The 24,938-nt window shown below is 44.0% G+C and overlaps 4 protein-coding genes and 1 long non-coding RNA gene across 8 annotated transcripts; 2 read left to right on the top strand and 3 right to left on the bottom strand.

Moving 5' to 3' along the window:
* Nucleotides 1-975: 975 nt before the first annotated feature.
* Nucleotides 976-12,260, top strand: disp2 (dispatched RND transporter family member 2). Its single transcript, XM_071543856.1, has 10 exons — nt 976-1,070; nt 4,114-4,258; nt 4,559-4,821; nt 4,922-4,951; nt 5,175-5,298; nt 6,032-6,147; nt 6,795-6,892; nt 7,563-7,660; nt 7,931-8,092; nt 8,901-12,260. The coding sequence occupies exons 1-10, from the start codon at nt 976-978 to the stop codon at nt 12,258-12,260; spliced, it is 4,491 nt and encodes a 1,496-aa protein (XP_071399957.1).
* On the bottom strand, nt 6,603-9,399 carry LOC139664874 (uncharacterized). Its single transcript, XR_011696854.1, has 3 exons — nt 9,264-9,399; nt 8,865-9,135; nt 6,603-6,921 (listed from the first exon to the last, which is right to left on the bottom strand). It is a non-coding gene; the product is annotated as an uncharacterized lncRNA (long non-coding RNA).
* Nucleotides 12,261-14,216: 1,956 nt separating the features above from the next.
* rpusd2 (RNA pseudouridine synthase domain containing 2) lies at nt 14,217-18,190 on the bottom strand. Of its 3 annotated transcripts, none has more exons than XM_071543846.1 (4): nt 18,007-18,190; nt 16,700-17,237; nt 15,790-16,086; nt 14,217-15,483 (listed from the first exon to the last, which is right to left on the bottom strand). In XM_071543846.1, exons 2-4 carry the CDS (start codon nt 17,171-17,173, stop codon nt 14,596-14,598), a joined length of 1,659 nt encoding a protein of 552 aa, XP_071399947.1. In that variant the 5' UTR covers nt 17,174-17,237; nt 18,007-18,190; the 3' UTR covers nt 14,217-14,595. The 3 variants fall into 3 exon arrangements, with proteins under 3 accessions (XP_071399947.1, XP_071399946.1, XP_071399948.1); XM_071543845.1 differs by lacking the exon at nt 18,007-18,190 and adding an exon at nt 17,306-17,405 and having other exon boundaries at nt 16,700-17,200; XM_071543847.1 differs by lacking the exon at nt 18,007-18,190 and adding an exon at nt 17,306-17,405 and having other exon boundaries at nt 16,883-17,200.
* pcmtl (l-isoaspartyl protein carboxyl methyltransferase, like) lies at nt 17,441-20,871 on the bottom strand. Of its 2 annotated transcripts, none has more exons than XM_071543848.1 (9): nt 20,815-20,871; nt 20,305-20,440; nt 19,950-20,054; nt 19,738-19,769; nt 19,489-19,593; nt 19,234-19,354; nt 18,965-19,050; nt 18,432-18,601; nt 17,441-18,172 (listed from the first exon to the last, which is right to left on the bottom strand). In XM_071543848.1, exons 2-9 carry the CDS (start codon nt 20,420-20,422, stop codon nt 18,136-18,138), a joined length of 774 nt encoding a protein of 257 aa, XP_071399949.1. In that variant the 5' UTR covers nt 20,423-20,440; nt 20,815-20,871; the 3' UTR covers nt 17,441-18,135. The 2 variants fall into 2 exon arrangements, with proteins under 2 accessions (XP_071399949.1, XP_071399950.1); XM_071543849.1 differs by having other exon boundaries at nt 18,070-18,208.
* Nucleotides 20,872-20,988: 117 nt separating this feature from the next.
* On the top strand, nt 20,989-23,818 carry ccdc32 (coiled-coil domain containing 32). The gene is made up of 4 exons (XM_071543855.1): nt 20,989-21,106; nt 21,420-21,676; nt 21,949-22,102; nt 22,510-23,818. The coding sequence occupies exons 2-4, from the start codon at nt 21,433-21,435 to the stop codon at nt 22,706-22,708; spliced, it is 597 nt and encodes a 198-aa protein (XP_071399956.1). The 5' UTR covers nt 20,989-21,106; nt 21,420-21,432; the 3' UTR covers nt 22,709-23,818.
* Nucleotides 23,819-24,938: the final 1,120 nt, after the last annotated feature.

Raw genomic sequence — 24,938 nt, 5'->3', positions numbered from 1 at the left:
TGTGAAAACCCACATGTGAATTCAAAGCACGTGTGTTGTTTGTTTTTGACACATATTGGTTTTTGACACATATTGGTTTCCATGTGTGAACATGTGAAATTTCCCTTTTCCCATCTGAATATGCCATTTTCACCTTATGAAAAGTCCCTTAGAATGTGAAATTAAGTTTTCACACGTGAAACAAATATTGTTAGAGCATGTAAGAGCAGACGAAAACATGTGAAAAACACTTTTAACCTATGGAATTGAAATTTTCACATTTGATGTAAAAACTGTCACATGTGATGTCAGAATGTGGCAAAAAAAAAAAGAATAAAAAAATGAATTTACATGTGGGATTTCACATGTGGCTATTTTGTAAGCGCGGCACCTTCTTCTTTAACTCGTCTGCTTCTCTTACATCTGCGCCTTCGTGATTGGTAAAGATTTAATAAGGGAAATCAATCAGGGATAATGGCTTTTACCCGGATTCACCTCACCAGTGTGATTCATGAAAATAGCGTATCTAATGTCTTGTACATCCAGTTGTATGATTGATAGTTGTTTGCCTCGTGATGCTGGAGGTCACAGGTAGAATTTACCGACCTTTTTATTTACCACAGCATCTCTGTCTGCAGACCTTCATGATGTACAATGAGCGGCAGCTGTAGCGTCAGGACACATCCGACCCAATTATCAGGCACTGATGCATTGTATCCGTCACTTCTCCTCCAGCACCGCGGCCGGTTGGACAGCGACCAGGCAGCGTCCTCAGCATCACGGCGGCCTCCGCCAATCACAGCGCAGCTCGGGGCAGATTAACCCAAACAGCCCGGTGCGGATCTGTAGTAGCAGCCTCAGAAATAAGCCCATATCCCTATTCCTCGTGGACTGAGTCTGGGCAGATGGGGGCTGTTTTATAAACCCATTCCGAAATCACAGGAAATTGATAAGTCAGATTTTTTTTCGTGTCTGTTTTCAAAGCCAAATCGAGAGATGGATGCTTGCTCGATAATAGGAGAGAGCACGGATGCGATTGTAATGGATGATTCTCCTACAGATGAAAGGGAAATACAGGAGGCTTCTCAAAGGTGGGTCTTTTCCTTGTCCAGTGATTTCTCTATATATTAATGCATAACTTGATTACTTCACAAATATGAATGATAATCAGTTGAAGGGAATGTGTTTTTATCCTCGTGCAGTCGCTGTAACTGTTCAGCGCATTCCTCGATCCAGCTGTGTTTATGCTGTGGACAATGGGATTATGTATCAGTCAGAACACACATCAATCATGATATTATTTCTAGGATGATTATCTATCCACGCCATGATCTAAATGGTCATTTCAATGCCATTCGATCAACATTATTAAACCACATCTTCACCACTCTTTCTATTGCTGGTGAGATGCTCCTGCTCTGTTGACAACTTACTTTTTCCTCCACAAAGAATTCATGGTTGTTAATCACAACATTGTCAGATATTGTGTAATTCCCAATATTATTATTATATGAAATCAAATATCAGTATCTGAGGAAAAACGTTAACACAAACCACTGCATTCAATTAAATTATCTCTTGTACTCTCAACTTGCCTTTGACATATGTGCAGTAAGCACCACTGTTCAGGCAATGGCAGAAATACGAACACACACACACACACACACACACACACACACACACACACACACACACACACACACACAATGATGTTCAGCTGGTGTCTCCAACCTCCTGCTCTGGGCTGTCAGGCAGTTTGGGTCAACGCCGTCGAGCTGTCACTCACTCTATTCCCCACTGCATGTGAAATCAAATGGTTGAGGGGTTGGAAGTGTGTGCGTGTGTGTGTGTGTGTATGATTTAGAGTTTGGGTTGAGGAGCTAAGGGGAAAGGGACAGGAGTGGAATCCAGAGAGACAGTGAAAGAGAGTGAGACAGAGGAAGAGAGTAAGACAGACACTGAAAGAGAGAGACAGACAGAGAGGAGAGGAGAGGAGAGGGAGCTCAAAGTCTTTTGCCTCAGAAATGCATAATGATTCTCCTTGCTGGAGTCCTCTGCATGCCTTGAGGCTATCCTAAGGCAGCGGCATTAAGACGGGCCCATGGCGGCAGCTCCAGCAGCTCTGGTACTGAAGTCTACATCTTCAGATCAGTTCTCAGCAGACCCATGAGATTCACTCCACAAGTCAAACTCATTTTTGGCCACAGTCAGTCACAACAAATGGGAACAAAAGTGCAAAGTGCAAACTTCTGAAAAATTAAATAGAACTATTTACGGTGAACAACTTATGAGCATGTGCAAAATAAAACAAGAGTGCAATGTTTTTGTTTTACCTTGGATGTTTTAATGTGGTCCCTCTTAACTCGGATGTGTGAGGCCATAGTGAGTGAGAAGTCTGCGTCCTTTTTAACTTGTGAGATGAGCCATTTCTTATTCTCCAGGTTGTGTGCAGCGGCTCAGCGACACCTTCCTGGATGTATTTTTGTATTCACCCACTGAAATATTAATAAGTTCCACAAATTGCTCTCCTCCTGCATGTGTGTGTCTGCGTCTGCCAGCTCTGGTAAAAGCCATCAAAGAGACGTAATAGGCTTAAATACTTTTATCCTGCGCCCTGCGGTGAGGAGGCTGCCAGGCGTGGGTCAGATAGCATTTGCAAATAATTCAGTGTTCGTTTTAACCTGCATGCAGTACCTGGTGGAGGTTTTTATCAGGCTACAACGGTTAGTGTCACATAAATCCCACAACGGATAGTGTCACATAAATCCCAGAAAAGTATACAGAATTAACTTTCAAATACATTCATGTAGGAGGCTAAAACAGGCAATGACAAACATTTACAAATATGTGACCCAGAGCTGGTGAGTACTGTAGGCTATTTTTTATTTACACCAAAGTACAGTTTTATTGTATTATGAAGGAAAACACAGAGGGTTGAGTTCCTCAGTGAGCATCAGAATGAATCCTTAATCCTTGTGCTACTGTGCACCGCCAAATCAACAGACTACTCATCTGCCCATGCCCCTTATTATGGGGTGCAAATAAAACTGTGTGAGGTCATTTAGCCTCTGTTTACTTTCTCTGTCACCATAGCGACAAGACAGGATGTGTGGTTGCATCCACTCTGCTGTGGAAAAACCAGCATGTTGTACACCGCAGACCTTATGGCCACTTAGCTGAGATACAACTGCTATAATGTTGATGCTAGTGTAGTTTGGCCTCTTTAATTAGAGTCAAGGAGGTAATTTCACTAGTTTCAACAGAAAATTCTTGAAACAAGTGGAATGGTATTGAAAAAAGTAAAATGATCTTAACCCATTGGAAGTTTATTTTCACTTTCAAAACACAAAAAGATCAACACTTCAAATTTACTACAGTTTTTACCATCGGTGAATTTTACAGGACATGAATTTAATGTATTTTATAACAGAACAGAACAGAACAGAACAGAATAGAACAGAATAGAATAGATTACACACTTTCTTAACCAAGTGACAAAAAGTGAGCAACACAGGCTGCAGCAATAAGATGGATATCCATTAAAAACCTCATGCTGGAGAAGCATATATCATTTCACCCATCACTCCACAGCTCTCCTGACTCCTGCCATTACCCATGAGTCATCTTTCATGGTATCTCTCCTGTACAGCCGCCCGCCTCTCACATAGTGGGGTGAAGTGAAAATAGTCTCTCTCTCTTTCTCTGCCCCCCCTCCCCCATTTCTTTTTTAATTGGCCCTTCCAGTCTCCAGTAGCCAGTGTGTTACCCAGAAATCCATTCCTTACCTCATTAGTTCTGCTGGCCGGCTCAATTCTCCGCGGAGTATGAGATCATACATCCAAGCCACGAATATCGCCAAGAAACTGAGATGTCACGCAATGTCTAGCGGAATAGTCAGGTTTTTGTCCTAGTTTTACAACCATTACCTTCTGCATCTTTGCATTGTTTCACACACGTTACATTTTGCACCCTCAGTTTGACAGAACTTTGTCGCCTCCTCCTGTCTTCTCCTACCTACCTGCCACTTATTTCTCCTCCCCCGTTATCTCATTTTCTCTGTGTCTCTGTTCCCTGCCTCGCTTCTCCCCCTCTCCTCACCCTCTCACCCCCTCCTCTCTCCTCCTTCCCCCTCAGTGAGATCCCGGCGGTTTCTCTGTGCCCTCCTGACAGCGTGTGCGCTGCCGAGGCCCAGATGACAGTCATCCAGTCTGAAGGGGAGCTGTGTGACAGCTGCAGCAGCCTCGGCAGACCCTCGTCTTCCTGCCAGCTCTACCACCAAGTACGCCTGAGCACAGACTGTACTCTATGCTGTTTAGAGTAGATGGCACCTTACTGGGATCCATTAAAACCCAGTCAGAATGCCTCGAGAACGGTCAAAAATACATATAAACCACAAGGGAGGCAGCAGCAAAAATAGAGACTGTCACCCAGAATAACTCTGCATTCAGCTAATCAAAATGCATTGGCTTGAATAAGAAACATCTATCTTCTGTATAACTTCTGTATATTCCACATGACAGGATCTAATATTAACCCTCTATTCTATTTTTTTCTACCTCTCCCCGCTCTTCTCTCTCAGGTCCCCCAGGGTCCCCGATCTGTGGCCCTCCACTGCTGCGGCCATCACCAGCCAATTAAACCCAACACCTGCCGTGACTGTCACTCAACGGCGGCGGGTCCTCACGCCGACTGCTCCGCCGGAGGAGTGGTGGTGAAGGTGGGACATAGCTGCAGCTCTACCCACCAGGCGTCCTGCCGCGGCGCGGTGAGGTGTCACTGGCTGCACGGGTCACACGAGGGCGGGGCGCACAAGCCGACGCAGCGGCATGTGGTGACAGTCAGGTGTGTATCACTGTCCGCTTTTCTGTCCGTCAGTCAGTCCTTTTCAAATTCTTGTGAGGAGTCATTATTTATATTTGAACATATTTCTGTTCTGTTTTAGGGATGGAGGACTCTACTGGATCCCTAGAAAGTCAGTATTGAGTTAACAAACTAACATCTAAATAAATAATGTCTTTTCCATGCATTTGAATTGGTTTTAGTGCAGACCAGCTTCTCACAATGACAGAAATCCATTTTCACTTTAAAAGCCCACTTAGAAAAGTGTTGCACACACCACTTGTTCTTTGGTGGTCACGATTAATGTTTACTCGGTGCCTCTGACGGCCTCTTCTTCGGTGGTGTCTGTTTGGCAGCTATTCCCAGGTGATTGTGGACTACCCGCTGGCCGTGCTGGTGGGCTGCGCTGTCGTCCTCCTGGGATGTTCACTAGCCGGCCTGTTCATTGGGCCGCTTCCAGACTTCTCTGACCCACTCCTGGTGAGTCCACACACACACACACACACACACACACACACATACAGTGAGTCCTTGATCATGGAGGTCTCCCTCGGTGCAGCACATGAAACTCTACTGTCAACTTCTTGTCAAAACTACAACACAAAACCACCTCAGCACCTTAGGCTTAGCATTAATTACTAATTCCCTAATGACTCCCTAATGACATGAACTGAGCCACATCCATTTATTTCAGCCTCATCTCAGATCTAATGAACTGCACTGACTTAGATCACACTTGCCGTCATCTTAATTAAAAATATCACCTTTGTAATGCATGCTTACAGGATAAACCCTGATGAAGACATTATTCTGATGATGCATCATGTAAATCATAACAAAGAACGTCTAATAATTACTTAAAGAAAAACTAAATTTACAGATGACTGAAAAATGATTTGGCCTAAGATGAATTCTACTTTTAAAGTGTAGTGTCTTATGCCGTTTCTCTTCATAGCATATCTGACCCTACCCCTCCCTTGTAAGATAGCATGAACACACACTGACACAAAAACCTGCTCATTCATGGAAAGTGGCTTGAACTGGTTCTGTTCTCACAACATCATGGTGTGCTCTTCATGCAAATTAATTCAGCAAGCTGTTCCTGTGCGTTGACGGGCGCTGGTGTCCACACTGTGTCATTGGCTTTGATGTTCATGTGTATCTGTGTGTGTATGTGTGTGTGTGTGTGTGTGTGTGTGTGCTCTTTTTCCAGGGTTTCGAGCCGCGGGGAACTTATATCGGAGTCCGCCAGTCCAGTCTGACCAAGCTGCAGGAGAACACAGGCCCAGGGAAAACTCTGTCTCCTCTACCACAGCAGCTCAGAGAAAGGTCAGTGGGAGGTTCAGTAACATGCAGGCCTCCTGCACAGTGGGGCTGCATCAGACCGCTGCACAGAAGCCTTAGAAATGGATATGAGCTGCACACAAAGTTGCTATTGATGCGGCAGTAGTGGTTGCACTGTATATGTGTGTGTGTGATGGTGTGCCTGTGTGTGTATGTGGGTGCATGGGAGCGGGGTTAGAAAATTGAGAAGACACAGGATTGTTACTGGAGTTCATCTGTTGAGAGTAAGTTAAGAAGCTATTTCATGATAATATTATTATTTATTTTTATGGCAATAGTCTAAAAGCAGAGTTTACAAAGGAATAAAAAACAAGAATGGTAAAATACATAATGTGGAGATATAAATAAGAAGCACAAGCATGAGAAAACACATTAAAAGAAGAATAAGTAGATATGTAAAATAAAATCAGATGAAACAAATATAAGAAAACAACATCAAAGACAATTGCATAAAAGCAAGTCTATAAAAGTGCTTTTTAAGAAGTGATTTAAAATTGATGCTGATTCAGCAATTTCCTTGTCTGTCTGTGGAACAAAGTATTGTGTCTTCATTAAAGCTGAAAAAGTCTGTGTGTGTGTGTGTGTGTGTGGTGTGTGTGTGTGTGTGTGTGTGTGTGTGTGTGTGGTATCAGTGGAGATGCCGGCAGCAGCCTGGACACCCCCAGACGTCGCAGCAGGAGGATGCTGGACAGAGACTCTTCTCCTGACACTTTCCTCTGTGACGCTCCAGGTGGGTCAGCCGGCCCGATCACTTCATCTCTGTCAATACACCATTAAATCAATGAATCGATAAATCCTTCAAACTGCTGCTCCTTTAATAATAATAAGAATAAAAATATCAATACCATTACAATAAAAACAACAATACTATTCATAATCCTAATCATTTGTGTAGCACATCTGATAACGAAGTTAAGCAGTAAGAAGTTATTTTAAATGTTTAAAAGTTTATAAAAAAAAATGTGTTTTCAGTTGTGACTTCAAAGAAAACATAGAGTTTGATAAATGCATTTCCTCAGGCAAGTTCCAGATTTTTGTCTTTGATCTTGAACATTGAAACAGTCAAAGAGATTTGCTGGTAGATCAAAGACTATGATTCTGTTCGCCTTATCAAACTTACAAAACGCCCTAAAAGAATTTTTTTATCAATCCCAAGCCTAGAAGGTAACATTTTATTTAACAAGTGCAATTTATATTCAGCACAGAGGTATAAAGAAAGACGGATTTAACAATAAAGAAATATGTTGTTTATAGTTTGATTAGATTTGTACCCCCAATAAATTAAACTCTTGACAACAGCTGAACTAGCTACACTGAACATTTTGACCATCCCAACAAACTGATGATTCAGTGCTGGCTGCCTTGTCATGCTGGATCCATCTGTGTCTCTCTCCATGCAGGCGAGCGTTTAGCCCAGCTGGTGTTTCGTTCAGGGAACTCAGCCAGTCTCTGGAGCCTGAAGGCCATCTACTCCATGTGTGAGATGGAGCAAGCCAGGGTGCGTCCTGATCCTCCCATTCCTCCATCTCACCTTTGTCCTCTGCCTTCTGCCTCTCTCCTCCTCTTTAATCATCATCTTCCATCTCACCATCCTTCTTCCTCACCTCACCCTTCCTCTGTACCCTGACCATATACCACAATTAAATCCTCTACAGGAATGAAAAATGACACTTTACCCACATTACTTTGTCCAAAGCGAATTCCCATTTTGTGAATTTAATTCAAACCTGGGCATGCGTTCAAAAAAACTTTCCCTTGTCTGATTCAGATTCGCTCCCAGGCCCAGTTCCAGGACCTGTGCCAGCAGCATGTGAGGGTGGAGGCTGAAGACAGGGCAGCCAGGGGCGGCTGCTGTCCCAGCTGGTCCCTGGGGAACTACTTGGCTGTCCTCACTAATGCATCTTGCTGCCTCAGCCTCACCTCACACCAGGTAGCATTCTTTTGAATACCCTCTCCATTTTGAAAATTACCATACAAAATAGATTCTAATTACCAGTACACCTCTTTTCTAAGTGCTAGAATGTTGTAGACTACCTTGTACTGTCTGTAAATAGGTCCAAGGTACATGTTGTTAAAGGAAAATCCACCCTAAAACACTTTGACACTGTTACCCTGCATTTCTGGGACCATTTTGTTGTTTGGTGCTGTATTTTTATTATTCCCATCGAGATATTTCCAGCTACAATGGAGTTTGATATGAGAAAATTTTTTCAGCTATCTAAAGCATCAATGGTAAATGTCAGGTTTTGTTGTCAGCCCCTCAGAATCAAAGATCATGCTGAGTTATAGACTCGCCATTTTGCACCGGCATTCAACAATCATACAGGGAGAAATCCATCACAGAAGAGGCAGAGACACTAATTTCTCCACCAACAGTAGCCTCAATAGAACATAATGCAATGCAGCCACAGCACATGTTCTCACTTTTTCTTGACTCAGAAGACTCGCTCTCTTGCTGTTACTATCACTATCACCATTGGTCTCTCCACCTACACTAAAATTCACAGCTGAATGGAACAAGTCCAGGCAAGTTCTCTTGGGGTTGGTGAAACGCATTCAGGGAAATGTAGGAACTGAAGTAGAAGTAGGCTAGATGAGGCAGGTTGAAGGAAAGTGGGTACAAAAAGGTTAGGTCATCACAAAATAACTCCTGGAATGCACTGAACATCACAGATTGATGATGTATAACAGCTTTTCAATACCTTTGATGTCATTCAATTTTCTTTCTTTTACACCAGGTTTCTGAGTCTCTGAGCCTGCTCCGGTACTGTGCCCCATACTATCATGAAGGACATCTAGTGGAGGCCTGTGTCGCGAGACCAAAACATGGCAGCTGTTCCTTGGTACCGTCCCTCTGCAAGCAATCCCGCGTGGTTTTCCAAATCCTACACTTCCTGGTTGATAAGGACTTCCTTGGCCCGCAGACTGTCGAATACCAAGTCCCTTCACTGAAGTACAGCCTCCTGTTCTTACCTGTGGACAAAGGGGATCACATGATGGAGATATACATGAACAGCCTTGAAGGCCGGGATCTGACGTATAACAACACGACTATCACTGGCATGGACCTTGGCATCAAGCAGACGTTGTTTAAGTATTACCTGGCAAGAGATTCAGTATACCCGGTTCTAGCCGTTGTGTCTCTTCTCTTCACTATGGCTCTATATCTCCAGTCTCTCTTCATAGCAGCATTGTCTGTGATAGCAATCACAGGCTCCCTCCTCACTTCCTATTTCTTCTACAAAGTAGCATTTCGCCTCACGTTCTTCCCTTTGCTCAACCTATCAGCGGCTCTTATTCTCCTGGGCAGCTGCTCCAATCAGGTGTTCACCTTTGTTGATTTCTGGAATCTCCAGCTATCTCAGAATCCCTCAGCTTCCCTGGAGAAGAGAGTAAACAGAGCTATGCAGGAAGTCGGGTATTTGATTTTAGCTTCGGGGTTGACCTCCAGCGCAGCGTTTTTCTCTGGTTATCTAAGCAGCATCACCGCAATCAGGTGTTTTTCCGTTTACCTGGGAACTGCCTCTTTTATCAGTTCCATCTTGGCGTTAGTGTGGCTGCCATGCTCGTTCATTCTTCGCGAGCGCTACACAGAAGCGTCCTCTGCCTCTGTAGCAGCCCAGGGATGGAAGCCCTGCTGCACCAAAAACCCTGGTGGTTTCTGGGATACAAGCTCACGGAAGCGGTGCCTATTCACTATTGGGCAAAAATTGAGAGGATTAAAACGAGGGCTGAGCGACACCTCCAATTTATTATTCCTGAAAATCCTGCCTTGTGGGGTGGTTAAGTTTAGATACATCTGGGTGTGCTGGTTTGCGGTGCTCGCTGCTGGAGGCACGTACATATCTTGCATCGACCCTGGTATGAAGCTGCCGACCTTAGACAGCGGGGCCACTCAGCTGTTCCGCTCCAGCCACCCGTTTGAGAGATACGACGCCGAGTACCGTCACATGTTCATGTTTGAGAGACAGAGGGACGGGGAGGATAAGCCGGTCACATTAATGCTCGTGTGGGGGGTCCAACCCACCGATAACGGGGATCACTTTAACCCAAGAAGCAATGGCTCTTTGGTTCTCGACCCAGACTTTAACATGAGCCGGCCAGATGCTCAAATTTGGTTGAGGGATTTATGCGGAAGGGTTCAGAACCAAAGCTTTTATTCCCCTCCATCATCAGAGGATAAAGATCCGATAACAAACAACATCTGCCTTGTGGAGCAGCTGATACACTGGGTGTCTGTCAGACGTTGCTCAGAGACTGAGGACGCCCTACACTTTTGCTGTAATGATATCCCCTTCCCCTACCCACCCAGCGTGTTTGAGCGCTGCCTCAGTATGATGCTGGCGGAGAAGTATGCCGAGGGCCATCTGGCCCACAGCAGAGGTCTGTACTTCCAGCCAGATGGCAGAATAGCTGCCCTCGTGTTGGCATTCAAAACCACATACCTCTACAGCTTCAACTTCAGCAGAACCAGTCTTTTCTACAAAGAAATCTTGACGTGGTTTAACAGAGAGATGTCAGAAGCACCACATGGGCTGGAGAAAGGCTGGTTTGTCAGCCAGTTGTCTCTTTTTGATCTGCAACAATCTTTAAGCTCAGAGACTCTAGTAGTAGCTGGCTTCTCAGTAGCTCTCGCATTCGCTTCACTTCTCTTAACCACCTGGAATATTCCACTGAGCATATATGGGACTTTGGCTGTAGGAGGCAGCGTGTTTGTCACTGTCGGCCTCCTGGTTCTTCTGGAATGGCAGCTGAGTGGCATTGAGGCTCTGCTCATATCAGCAGCAGCAGGGCTCTCTGTTGACTTTATTGCTAACTATTGCATATCCTACAGCTCAGCTCCTCATTCAGATAGAATTGGGAGAGTAGCACACTCAACAAAAAGGATGGGATGTCCTGTAGCAATAGGCTCTGGTGCGTTTTTCTGCATTGGGATCATCATGCTGCCTGCCACAGCCTTGCTGTTCAGAAAATTGGGGATTTTCCTCTTTCTGGTGAAATGTGTAGCATGTGGATTTGCAACCTTCTTTTTCCAGTCGCTGTGCTGCTTCTTTGGACCTAAGAAAAACTGTGGGAAGATCACGTTGCCGTGTTTGTCAGACCAGGTCACTGATGGCATGCTGTCCTCTTGCTCGGCAGCAGAACCCGGTTCCTCATCAGCCTCGGCTGCTAACGGGGCCTTTGGCAGATCTAGAGTCAGGAGGAGTTATGACAAAGATGCAGGTGGGTATCTGTACCCCAACCACCACCAGCGGCAGCAGAGACAGAAACAGACTGGAGCAGGAGGAGTGGGTGGGGGGCGGGGGCCGGAGCAGTACGAGCTGCAGCCGTTGGCCTACCGACTGAGTGACAGCTTCGAGAACAGCACCTGCACCAGCAAGCTGTCCAACCGACCCTCCGTGCTCTCTGACGAGATTGAGTACTGTGGGAGAGATGTGGAGAGGAATAGCACAGACGGGGACAGTGAGGAGATGTGCAGTCATCAACATAAAGTCTGTCACCCGCCTCCGGCCCTCCAGACTTCCTCTCCTTACAAAGAGAACACCCTGCGGCCTATAGCCTCACCACAAGAAGGCCTGGCGAAGGACAGACTGCTGTGTAAGACGTGCAGAGGTCAGTCTGGTGGGGTGAAGCACTGGAGAAGTGCGTCCTTCTCCTCGTCTTCCAGCATAGAAGAGACCATAATTAGCCAGACCCTGGAAACTATTGATCAGCCGTCACTCTGCAAAGCGGGCCACACCACAGAGGAGACACTCCAACACCATCATCACTCCCACAAACGGCTCCTCTCCTCCCAATCCCAGAGCTCCTGCGAGGGTCTGGAGGACTCCAACGAAACTTGCCTGAGCGACATAGAACCGGGACCTTCCAACACGCAGCAAGATGAGGGAGAAGGGGAGGTTCAGTTACAACCGGGACACCTTAACGGGAAAAGGGATACTCTGCGTCTCTCACTGAAGGAAACTGTTTACGAGACATCGGGGTGTGGCAAGGGCCGCACCAGCCAGAGTGAGGAGGTGGTCATTTTACCCAACAGTAAGCCGGACTTGCCAGATGTATGGATAAAAAGAGATGGACAACGGGAAGATACATGCTGAGTAAAGTTGGGGAAATTTTGTCAACACTGTGCATTAACTGATCTGAAATTTTGAAAAAAAAAAAAAAGTACTTACAAATGGTAAATACAAAAGGAATAAATATCGTTCCTCTTGTATAATAACATTGATGCCCAAGGGAAATATAAGCCAATTGCAAATGTAACATGTAATGTGACAGCATGTTTGTCTGATGTTGTTGCTGAGGTTATACTTTTTATTACAAATGAATACGATCAGAGCATGAATGTTCATTTCTTTAGTGAAAAGTCAAATTGAAGCATGACTCATTGAACCTGGCAGGATAGTGAAAAATGAAGCATCCTTTTTAACCAGAATTTTGCACCACCATCACACTTGAAGAAGCTAAGGCCAAGTCATCAACACAGAAATCACCCAAGGAAATGAAGTACTGCACATGCTGCCTACTGTTGCAGAATGTTACTTTGTGCCTGGAATTCTTCTTAACATATATCTGCAGCTGTAAACTCAGACTACTCAGTCTCTACTCAAACTACTCAAACTCAGCGCAGACTGGGTTAATTAATGCCACCAGTGTGCAACCACTGGCTTTTCCCATGCTGGAATTGACCTTAATGAGCCATATGGGAGTGTATACATTCATGGAAACTTTTAAGATAGATCTGACATATACAGGGAAAGAGCTGAATTGTGTGTGCCTATGTAATACACGCTTTTTCTAAGAACCAACCCTCACCACGACTGGAGTAGCAAACAAGTGTCACTTAACTATAGTCATGGTGCATCAGTTGGTTTTGTGCTTTGTGACCATAACATGTATGTCCTCTGTGACCATAATGTTAATTAGAGACCTACAGTTAGCAAAGTGTTATTTGTAGTGTCATGGCTTGTTTGCATTTAGTAACTGTTTCACTGTCGAGTTAAAAGTCAGGCTGTTTATTCCAGTGTCAGTGCCAAGAAATGTAATGTTTACTTGATGATTCTAAAAGGCAGGTTTCGAATAGAGATGAATTATAATGAATTAATAATATTACTGTATGTGGGTTAGTACACTGTTGCAGAAATCAGGCTCAGCAAGCGCATACTATTCCAGACTAGAAAGATGTCGGTGTTTGCCTTACCCTTTGGTAAGGAAGTAGGAGTCCTGAACCGCAAGATTTCCAAAGCAGTTGTTGTGCCATCACATGCATGCGACTGCTTCAGTAGTTAATAATTTGTATATAAACCATGTTGCATCACTGTAAAGAGAAATTCTGAAAGGAAAATATCTAAGGAACAGAAAGCCTTTACCACACTGCACCTCCCAGCTGAGATGTCACATCAGCTGGTTCTATGTATGTCTCAATACCATTCGAATAATGGTATATACAACATGTACAGCATGTGCCAAAATCCTTGCAACAAATTGTTTCATTAGCTGGAACAATTGTAACTGTGTGTGTTGTGTGAAAAGGACATGTCCTTTACAAATGTAAAATAATTGAGTTTCAAGAGATGTGTTTATAGTCTTCAATGTGATGTAAAGTATGAAACCCAGAGGTGTTTGGTGGTTCAGTGACAGTGGTTCAACACAAAGACCTTGACAAGAATAGACTCGTGTCAAATGTGCCTATGAGCAGGGTTATTTCAAAGCTGTCTCATTGTAAGAAGCGTTTCCTTTTGACAACTGACTGTATTATCACAATTCTTAGATGAGCCTTCACTTAAAACCACTCAACAGAATAACCTGCCTTAGAGAGATGAGTGACATTAATTCATCACAGGCTTTGTATGAACAAAAAAAAAATTAAAAAAGGTCACCACCACTATTATCTACAATTCCCAATGTTGTTAATTTTTCACAACATGGAAGGTAATAAAATAAAATGTTTATTTTTCCTGCAGACTGGTTTTTATTTCATTTAAAATCTTGGTTGGAATAGTTGACAGATCACAGGCATAAATGATCCAACATGAAATTAAATCTATATTCTTGTCATTAAAACAGTCCTCAAAGTAAAAGGAGTATGAATTAAATTCTATTTTCATTCATGTTTAAGGCAAAGCTGGGAGCCTTAGGAGAAAAAAATATACATACTAAATTCTAGTAAAAACAAATTTCACTGTCATCTATTAAGTTGAGGCAGTTTTTTACCATCTGCAAACAAATTACTGGAGCATTATCAACAGAAATGTATCACACAGCAAAAGCAGAATTGCCTCAAAGCAAAACTTATTCTAGGATGTCAGACTTAAACAATATTTCACATGTGACACATTATTCTTCATCACTTTGGCCACACTTCTAGTCTTCTGGTAAACATGCATGACAGCAGTAGCCTAAACGCAAAGGTCATCAGAAGTGTTCGTTAGGACTTTAGTCAACTTCAACCCAGTCATCTTTGGCCCAGTCAGGCAACTGTGTGGAATATTCAAAATCTGGTCCTTTGTAGCGTAAAGCGTGGAGATACATTACGAGTTCCTGCTCTGTTGGGTCTGGTCGCACTAGCTTACATTCACTACACAGGTGGTCTCTGGTCCCTGGAGGGATCTGCTGAGACGAGTCAGCTGCCTCCGTCTGATTCCCATTTGATTTGGTCGGTGCAGGGCATTGTGAGTCCACAAGTGAGTTACTGTTACTGTTTATGTCCTTGACCTCTGACTTCACTGTATCACTGCTTGAGCTAGGGTTACACTCCGTTTGCACCTGTGTACCTAGCTTTTTGTGGGCACCACACATATCCTTCTGTGTCTGAAAACTTTCTACAGTCTCGTCAGTTTTGGAGGTGCCATCTAACTTATCAGTGTTCTCCTCTTTCCCAGAAGCCCAGGGCTCAGTGTTCCCTTCCTCTTGTACAAGCCCAACTGCATCATCCGGTATGTCCAGCATATGCAGACTTTCCTTAGAGCGATGCTCCTCTACCAGAGCTTGCAGCAGCTCCTCATCACTCTTCCCCACCTGCCCCCCCTTGCCCCTATGAGGGCCCCAGGCTGAGGACCTATAGATGGGGTCATTGAGGATGGGGAAGCCCAGGTACTGCAGGTGGACACGGATCTGGTGCGTACGGCCGGTGAGGGGCAAACAGCGGACCACGCTGGTGCTGCCGTTAAAGCTGAGCCTCTGGAAGACGGTTCGGCACTCCTTCCCCTTGGGGTGAACCCGGCAGAGGCCGACCTTAAAGGAGACGACCAGGATGGGCTCCTCGCAGATCAGCTCACTCTCTGGGAACTCCCCCTCCACTCGGCACACATACTCCTTTTCCAGCTGTTGAAAAACAGGCAGATGTTAGATACATCAGCGATATGCAGTACTTCTTTAGGGAAGACAACATTGCATACCGTAAATAAAGTTAAGATGCATTATGCAAACAGTACGAGTCAATAGAAGGGGGGCGCTCTTCTTTAGGACAGCCAAACTTTGTGATTTAGTGATTTAGGCTGATAAGACGGGTGTACTTTTTCATCTAAACTAGCCTGGTGTAGCTTTAATGAACATTATGACCCTTTGCTACCCTGCTTTAAAATTGTGTTTCAATGCTTTAAGGTGGGTTCCACAGCACTCTGAACTCACCTGTCTGTCTCTCACCAACTGGTCCAGTTTCTGTGACATCTCCAGTGTCCTGGCGAACAGCAGCACCCCAGAGGTGAGCCTGTCCAGTCTGTGGACCGTATGGAGCTCGGAGATGCCCCGCTCCTTCCCCAGGATGAAGATCACCGTGTTGTGGCGGAAACGCCCGCAGGGGTGGACTGGGATGGAGGCGGGCTTGTCGACCACAAGCACCTCACCGTTGTCCACCAGAACCTCCAGCGGCCGGCCAACCACAGGTGGCTCGTGGCGGTGCACCGTGTTCCTCATGTGGTCATTATTCTGTGGATAGATACGAAAGATGAAGATTTTACCAGTAATACTGCAACTAACGGTTATTTTCATTATCAATTTTTTTTTTAATTGATCATTTAGTCTATGAAATATCAAAAATAATGACAAATGCCTATCACAAGTTACCAGAGCCCACAGTGATGTCTTAAAATTGCTTAGTTAGCCTGACCAGCAGCCAAAAACCCCCAAAGTATTCATTTTAAAATGATGTGAAATGGAGAAAAGCAAGCAAATCTTACCATTTGTGAAGCTGTAACCAGCAAATGTTTGGTATTTTTACTTAATAAATGATTAAAAATGATTAATCAAATCGATTACTTTTCTGTCGATCGACTAATCAACTAATGCTTTCAGTAGTATTTACCAGTGTTAATGATGGGAATGTTTTGCAAACTCCTGGCTCAACTGTATGAACTTAGTGAGAAAATGCAAGAAGAGTAAAGAACTTGAAGATACTTTACAGTATGCCAACATCAACATTACAGTGTTGCATGGCCAACACTAATATGCTGTTGGTGAACATGCATATAGGCCCATATTATAAGCAGACATGCAGAGTGATTACACTGGCCCTGAATAAGAAGAAGAAGGTTACACTGACCCTGAGTACCACTGACAGATCCTCCACAGGCGTCTCGTTCAGCCGGATTCGCCCCTCCTTGGCAGCCTTCTGGTAATACTCTATGGACTCAGCCCTAAACTCGCTCTTGAACACCTCGAGCAGACTCTTCCCGATCCACCGACCCTTGCAGTAGGTTTTGAAGTCAAAGTAGTAGGGACGCACTTTGCGGAGGCCGCCCTCGAAGTAGTACGCCGTCTCGTCGAAGTGCTCCTGGCTGAAGCTGACACCGGGGTTGCGCTTCTGGGGAGGCGGGATGTATCTCTCTCCCGGACGGAGCTTCTTCCCTCCTCCTCCTCTTCGTCTCTTCCCTCGACCAGCTTTCTCCGGCTCGTCTGTCTCGTCGCTTTTGCGTTTACCCGTCTCTGCTGTAGATGTGTTACAGGTCTCTGTCGCCTCTTTTGCTGCGGTCCCGTCCGCTGTCACCGAGCTGCTCACCTCCGCTGCCCGCTCCATTACTCCCGCTGCTGCCGCCGAGCTCTTCTGCTGATGCCGTGGACCAAACAGATGATTCACGGTCCTTAAAATTATCGTTTGACCAGAGAAAGGTAAATTATATGCTCTAAAGCCTCTAACCAACACACTCACGTGCATTGCTTTCTGATCGGTACTAGAGGTCCTTCTTTGCACAGGCGCCAAATGATGACGTTGATATGTAGTCCAATAATATAAGAACCTCTTTCAGAGCCTGTGTGCAAATGGTCACCCACGGATTTTTTTTTTACAGAAGAAAAACAAATTTATTTATTGGGTTTTATTAATAAATGATTAATGTACAAGTAATTTAAGTTGTGTTGTTTCAAAAATTAAGTGCCTCAAATCAATATCTACACAACTTGCCCTCCTGTTTTACTGGTTAACACACATAAATGACATATTTGAATCAAAATAAGCAGCAAATCTTACCATAAAATAGAAATTAGTCTGTTAATTTGCTCAACTTATATTAAATTCCCTTGGCTTGTACTGAGACTTGGTTTGTCTTTATGTATAACTGCATTCATAACCAAAGCATTCCTATATGATTACACACAATTCAAAATTAACATTCATTTGAATTTTCCACAACCATCCAGAAACAACGACACAAAGCTTTTTAAGATGTAATTACAATGTTCTCATTGCTCAACTTCAAAAACCTCCCCATGCATAATACTGTGAATCACTACTGTAACCCCGATAAGAGAAAACGTCATCCACAGCCCTGGTCAGTGTCTTCCTGACTCTCTGGACTCTGGGAGTACCAGGAGACAGTCCAGTGTTAGCCAGCTAGTCAGTCAGTTACTCACTCTTTCAGCACTACAGGAAGACAAGCTGGTCAGGCAAACAGAGCAACACTCTCCTTGCATGTTGCTAGGTGACAAGCTGGCGGAGCAGGTGGCCTCCAGACTGGAGCTCTATGAAACCGTGAAGGAGGACTACGGGACCCCAGAGCCGCAGCACCAGCGCCACCTCCTGCAGGGGCAACCACACTGCAGTCAGAGCTCACCTCTGGGGAGAGAAGGACAGCAGGGGAATCATCAGGGAAAAGCTACAAGACGTGTATGCATGCCACTCATGATTGGACCAAGACCAAGTTTCTGGTTGTGGAACAACAACAGTGCAGGTTTTTGTCATTACATAAAATTTCTAAGCAAAGAAGAGAGTGTGGTTTTCTTTTCATTCACTGATTTTGGTGTAGGAATGACAGATTAAAGGTGTCTTTGTGTAATACCCGGGCCACTGGCGCCTCTTGTCAGTTAGGGGAACATAGACCACTCCCATCAAAGCTTTCTTGAGGAAGGTCCCATCACTCTGCCGATCATACTGTTCGAGGACCTGGCTGCCGCCGTCTGGACCCACTGGCAGAACCAGCCGCCCCCCTGGCTTCAGCTGCTCCAGGAGCTTCAACAGTGATGCAGGGCAAAGAGAGGGCAGATAGCAGAAGAGAAGTTTATACATGAAGGGATTATACTGTTCAAGGGGCTCAGTCAGTCAGGGTTGACTGACTGAGCCCTTTGAACTTCATCACAGTTTACAGCACTTGAGAAAATCAGTCTTTATAAACTGTATTTCTTGTTTATTGAGCGGGATCTGCTTAAGAAAGTAAATGTACAGTGGTGCCAGAATATGTACTTGACCTCCATTATATAAGAGAAGTGAATCTTTCAACCCGTTTTGTGAGAAGAAAAAAGTCCCATGAGTCCACCTACTCTATTCTAATCTATTTCATTATATTCTGTAAGTAAAAACCATATGTGTCCTTACAGCCTTAGGAAGTGTAGCAGCGGCTGCTCCAACATGAATGGCGTCAAACGGCGCTCCGTCTGGGTAGCCCAGCCTTCCATCCCCCACTGTGGAGAGATGTATACTTTTACAGTATTATGTAATTGGCTTGATGTCACCACAGATATTGCATCATGATGAGGACCGGAACAGTTTGTCCATCCAGATTCAATGTGATTGGTGCCAAAAGATGATTTGACACTTGAACAGACCAAGAAGATGTACTATAGCCTTGATGCCACCTGACTCACCTACAAGTTTGATGCGTCCAGAGGAGAGCAGTTCTGGGTCGTCAGACTGCACATTTTTCACTGACATCTGAACCAGTTCGTCAATGTGTTCAATGCCAACCACTTTACCACTGGGCCCCACCTACACACAGCAGATAAATGCAGCCATTGCCATTGATCGGTTACTTGTGCAGTAACATGGTCAGATGTCAAGAGTAAATATCAAGTCAGTAATATGTTTATTGTAAGAAACACATAAAAGATTATAGAACTTACCATCCTTGCAAAGCAGGCAGTGAGATAGCCGCTTCCTGAACCCACATCCAACGCTGATGCCCCTTCAGTTAGCTTGTCACTCAGCACCTCCAGAGCATGAGCATGCTGTCAGGACAGGCCATGGCCCATAAAAAAGACATACATACATACATACATACATATGAGTATCTCAAGAGGTCTACTCACGTCTCAAGATATCTGTAATCAAATGCTGTTATGTCATAGTCCAGTCTTTGATGTGTTACTCACCATGTGCGGTGCACTGATTGTTGCCCTGTAGCCTGTGATAAGAGATAAACATCATAACACAGTGTCACAAAACACATCTGTCACTTTTACTGTAAGCGATTACTGAATAGCTGCTCAATAAACTACTGTCCAAAACAATGTTATCACTCAAATAACTGCGTTACTAGGTCAATAAGCATATGTGTGTTTGTAAAGTGTGACTGAACTGATACCTATGGACTGAGGAGAGTCTGCATAAGGGTAGTCTCTGGAGTACAGCCCCCTGTCTGTAGCCAGCAAGGCATCAAACACTCTGTCGCTGCGGATCACCCCATGATCTGAGGGAGGAAAGAGGTAACGATTACCCCGAGCTGAAGTGGCCTATCTGGAATTAGTGCAGGGTGAACTCTGAATCCCAGCAGATATCTACAATACCACATAGACAAACATTACACATCACATAAATGTTGCACAAATGAATGCATGCTTTTTGGAAGTATAAATGATAATGAAAGCATTACCTAGACTATAAGTCCAGGAAACCTATTGTACAAAATAGTTAAACTCCCTGACATTAGGCTACTCTACCCCTCAGCCGGCTGATGAGTTCTGGATGTGTTTTGCCACTGGACATCCACGCCATGGTCCGGGACAGCAGCACACCCATAGGGACTGCCACCACTGCCAGAGGGAACACTGCTCGCATCTCCTACACTGGATCTCCCTGTAGTGACATGATGATCAGTGTATGTATGTGACACACATAGCTGACAGCAATAATTTACAGGTCCGGTTTATATCTTCCATATGGCATGGGAGGTAATAGAGGTTTGTCAATAATGTCAAACAAAAATAGTCAGGTGCACTGAAACTGAAACTGAAATTGGCCGGGCAAATTATTCACTTATTAAACAGAACTTGACTAAAGCAATTTGCCAGAAAGCTGATCCAGCTTCTGATCTGCAGTCAAGGTTGGTGTGACGGCTAAGCTAGCTAATTATTATCAGCGAGCAACTGTCTACTAGCTGATACTAGGTCTTCAAACAGTCAATGTTCACAAATACAATAAAACAACAGAGGTCAGTAAAGCGTATTTACCTTGGTATTTTACCACCGTAGGTGTCCCTGCAGGGACTAACTTCCTGGTCCCCTCAGAGGACCACAGGGTCTGGCCAGTAAGATGCGGATTTTACCACACAGAACTGCAGACATCCAACCACAGCGCCAAACAATTTGATGGGCGGTTACAGTGTCCAATCATATCACTCAAAACAAGGAAGCTGACTGACGCTCGTTAAAGATCATGGACTCACTTAGCTAGCAAGGCAAATCTTTATTCTTTGATAACTTGATACGTCGGCGCAAATAACCTCTGGACTTTTTCATACAGGTAAGATGTTGAGATAACATTTTTGCAATGACGAATTGCTTTAAAAATTTTTAAAACGCATAACGTTAGTCAATGCAGTGGGTTAGCCACAATGTTAGCTAAGGTAAGTTAGCTTAGTGTATGATTTAACGTTAACATTAGCCTACTTTTGATTGCGTTCGGTGTATTCCACTGTCTAGCATCGACATTCAATAGATTTTCTTCCCTGTCTTTTATCCAAGACTCACGAACCTGTCCATTGACTTTTGAGGTTGTGTAAAGCCTGTCATAGACGAGAGTAAACTAATTGATATTGGCATCTCTGTTAACCCAGTCACTGCACCAGAATGATTGACGATTTCGAGACTCAAGAGGTCCGGTCCAGTGGAGAGCTGTGGTCCGAGATCTGCTCCAGCCTGCCAGAAGGCCAGGGGGAGGCAGCTCAAGAAAACAACACTCAGTTCAAAGACTCTTTCCAGCCAGCAGCACGAGTGGGAGTGCAGTGCAATGGACAATCAAATGGGACGTCAAGTTCTTCTGGCACCAAATGGGAACCCATGGAGGATTCTGAGATCTACATAGCCAGTTTAGGTATTGGTCTCTGTCCCCTCCCCTCCCTCTGTCTCTGCACCTCTCTGCCTCTTTTTTCTTGCCCACCCTTTCCTCCATCCATCCACCTGATTATTTACTTCGATCAAGCTGTATAGAGGAATATTGGGATGATGTAGGCATTCTAGGGATTGTATATTTGTCCCTCACCCTCCAGAAAACCAATAAAAAGTGTGCATGATACCTTCTTTATTAATCTGAATTGTCTCATTCATTGACAAGCTGTTAAAGATGTTTTTTGTATTTTGCTCCAGAGAACCGTCTGAAGAAACTGAAGGGCCAGTCCAGTGATGTGACCTCCAGGGAGATGCTGCGCTCCTTGTCTCAAGCCAAGAAAGAGTGCTGGGACAGATTTCTGCATGACGCCCAGACCTCGGAGCTCTTCCAGGGCAGCGATATGGATGAGAGGTGGGCTGGGAGGGTGGGCCGCGTTTCACTGTTATGTCAGACACTATTACCAGGACAAAGGCAGGAAGTAGAGGGTCTGGTTATGCTGTCGTGCTTCGGTCTCTTCCATCTACTTTCTACTTTGCTGACATCTAGCCTATTAAACGTCTGTATACAGACCAGTCACCTATATTTTCTTAATGCAGATGTTGAGCAAGGATAGCACTGACTCGCTGTTCTGTACACTCAATTCTCCTGTAGCACATTCTAGATTCACGCCATGGTTTTGTGTTGTTTTCTTTCCTAGACTACAGAATGACTTTGCATTTTGCATTGCAAGTCTGTAAGTTCAGACACTAAAAAAAAGAGCATTAAATCAATTTCCTCATCTCCATGCCCTTGTCTTCTAATATACTTTCCCTCTCCAGTGCCCTTGAACACTTGAAGAGGTGGTTGATCCCAGAGAAGGTGGCCATCAGTGCAGAAGAGCTGGAATATCTCCTGAGGCCTCAGAACAGGGAACCAGCTGACGGTGCCGCCGTCCCGGACCAAACACCCAACGGAAAGGAAACAGAGGGAGAGACGCACAACTCTGAGGAAGATGACTCTCACAACCCAGAGAAATGAGCTGTCTGTGTTGATGATAGTAATAAGTAAGGAACTTGTTTGGAGTCTATTCAGCAGGGTGAAGTGTTACAAAATGCTCATTTAGAGCGGTGTTATGTAATGCTGGTTATTTGGCCAAAGCTTTTGTCTGCAGTGGTCAAAGAAGAAATTACAGTTTGTCATCATCCCTTGTATCACCCAGCAACTATTAAGTCCTTATTCAGCCAGTCGCATCCGTTATGCGCTCGCCATTCATCTTTTTACCCACGTCACCATACAAATATAAAATATTTAGCTGTCTGGTCTGTCTAGTAGCTTCCAATCTGTAACTGTCTGTAACATTGTAAATGGTTCTCCACCTCGAACACATCTTCAGTTTTTAATGAAGGACCACATTCAGTATCATGTTGTAAATGATAGACTTACTCATCTGTAACTAATGCATTATCTAACAGAAACACAGTATTTTTCCTTGTTTTTTATGGTGATATGTAGAGTGGAAGTACTATATATAACTGAAAATAGTGTAACATATTATGTGATATCCTTATTTTTGCCTTGTTGATTTTACACATGAAATTTTACCCATGGTTCAATAAAAATAGATAGTTGATTCAGTTAAAACGTCGTGCTTAATCTGAAACAAGGGCATTGTTATATTTAGCTAATTGAAGTGCAGCTGAAGTATAGTTAACATGTCCAATATTGTGAGGTAGTAGCCACTCAGTTGTGTGTGTGTGTGTGTGTGTGGGTATGTGTGCACGCACGCTTACTCCCTTGTGGTGTAAACTTCCAGCTATCTTTAGATGGCAGCAGAGGACCAAAATTAATTTCTCAACAAAGTGAAGTAGATTGCTAATTAATCTAAGTCTACACAAAGCCTGCAGCCTGTGCTTCAAAGCATCATTATAGCTTATCAACTGGCCCAGTGGTTCCCAAACTGGGCTCCCGGGACCTCCAGGGGTCCTTGAGGTGGTTCTAGGTGGTCTGCAACAAAATAAGGAATAGTTTAATTTCACTATAACTAAACTTCCTAGAAGTTTTAGAGTTGAGAATGAGAGGATCACACTGTCACTCTCCACACTGTGACCTCCCTACTTACTCTGTGTAGACAGTTATGTAATGCTCTATAAAGTCAAATCTAATTAAAACAAAAATCTCCTCAAGTGGCATTATTTTGGACAAAATCTTATCAAATGAGGGTCCGACGCCTAACATGAAAAACCTGGATGAGATGAATCCCTGGATTAGCCTACTATCTATCTTCCAATCCGCCATGTGAAATGGACGCCGAACTAGTTATAAGAAGCACAGCAAACAGCCGACTGTTTTTAACTGAAGTCTTTTTTATTTCAGGTGCAGAATAGGCTACTGTCCAGTCAATGACCATGACTTCAGCTGGTTAAATTCGGTGAATGTTGCTTACCGTTAATATTTCAAGTCATTTATTTGTATCACAAGTTCTCACACATGGATGGATTACTGAACGGGCCAACTGGGCACAGGCCCAGGGGCCCAAGAGCTCAGGGGGGCCCCTAAGCCAGAGCCTGATACATGATGGTGCTGTCACTAACTTTACATTTACTACCCTGCAGTCAAAGGGCTTAGTCATTTATATCAACAACAAAGCCCCAACATTCCCCCTATAATAAGATAAACATTTGTTTTGAAGGTGTCACCATGGCACTGTCAAAGTGAGTGTTCCCCTCAGTTTATCTATAGTGTTTTAGCAGTAAAGCACTGCATTATTGTCCAAAGGCCTCGTAATGTAAAGTCATGGTTTACAAAGATCCCAAAATGTTACTAGGTATCTATGCCCAGGGGCCCTTTGTCACATAATGTGCCTATGACTATAGCCTATCCAGCGTCACGGCAATAAGATGATACAGTACCAATGGGAAGTTATTTTGTCTACAATGGGATTCTCTGCATTAATAACGAAAGACATTAAATGTGGAAATAAATGAGCAACATTGTAAAATATCACAAAGGGGGTAAATATTTTCTCATGGCACTGTATGTGATTTCTCTTATCACTACTCTACCACAAGCCAAAGGGTTAAAAACACACGAATACACATACATACTCACAAAATGGCAGATTAAAACGACTGAAATGCCAATCAAGCGAATATTATGCTCTCCAGAAAGAAATCAGCCTGTGAAATATCCTCATTAATGTTTAAGATAACAATTTTAATGTAAGCGTATAGCTGGTCTAGCTACATGACAGGACTCAGAAGCCGATATA

The sequence above is a fragment of the Centroberyx affinis genome, unplaced genomic scaffold (genome assembly GCF_046629955.1).
Source record: "Centroberyx affinis isolate AG114_WGS23_722 - 3 ecotype Tasmania unplaced genomic scaffold, CSIRO-AGI_Caff_v1 ptg004386l_1, whole genome shotgun sequence".
Taxonomy (NCBI): domain Eukaryota; kingdom Metazoa; phylum Chordata; class Actinopteri; order Beryciformes; family Berycidae; genus Centroberyx; species Centroberyx affinis.
Note: the sequence above shows the minus strand (reverse complement) of the source record. Positions and strands in the feature narration are given on the sequence as shown.

Bases quoted from the DNA above. Each gene is read 5' to 3' on its own strand.
- disp2 (XM_071543856.1), top strand. From the start codon at position 976: ATGGATGCTTGCTCGATAATAGGAGAGAGCACGGATGCGATTGTAATG. The intron at 1,071-4,113 runs GTGGGTCTTTTC...CTTCCCCCTCAG, and splicing joins ATACAGGAGGCTTCTCAAAG to TGAGATCCCGGCGGTTTCTC. The intron at 6,893-7,562 runs GTGGGTCAGCCG...CTCTCCATGCAG, and splicing joins TTTCCTCTGTGACGCTCCAG to GCGAGCGTTTAGCCCAGCTG.
- rpusd2 (XM_071543845.1), bottom strand. The intron at 16,087-16,699 runs GTCAGTGTAACC...ATCTATCCACAG, and splicing joins ATCTGTCAGTGGTACTCAGG to AATAATGACCACATGAGGAA. The intron at 15,484-15,789 runs GTGAGTTCAGAG...GTTTTTCAACAG, and splicing joins AGTTGGTGAGAGACAGACAG to CTGGAAAAGGAGTATGTGTG.
- pcmtl (XM_071543848.1), bottom strand. From the start codon at position 20,422: ATGCGAGCAGTGTTCCCTCTGGCAGTGGTGGCAGTCCCTATGGGTGTG. The intron at 20,055-20,304 runs GTAGAGTAGCCT...TTCCTCCCTCAG, and splicing joins ACTCATCAGCCGGCTGAGGG to ATCATGGGGTGATCCGCAGC. The intron at 19,770-19,949 runs GTATCAGTTCAG...CTCTTATCACAG, and splicing joins AGACTCTCCTCAGTCCATAG to GCTACAGGGCAACAATCAGT.
- ccdc32 (XM_071543855.1), top strand. From the start codon at position 21,433: ATGATTGACGATTTCGAGACTCAAGAGGTCCGGTCCAGTGGAGAGCTG. The intron at 21,677-21,948 runs GTATTGGTCTCT...ATTTTGCTCCAG, and splicing joins GATCTACATAGCCAGTTTAG to AGAACCGTCTGAAGAAACTG. The intron at 22,103-22,509 runs GTGGGCTGGGAG...TTCCCTCTCCAG, and splicing joins GGCAGCGATATGGATGAGAG to TGCCCTTGAACACTTGAAGA.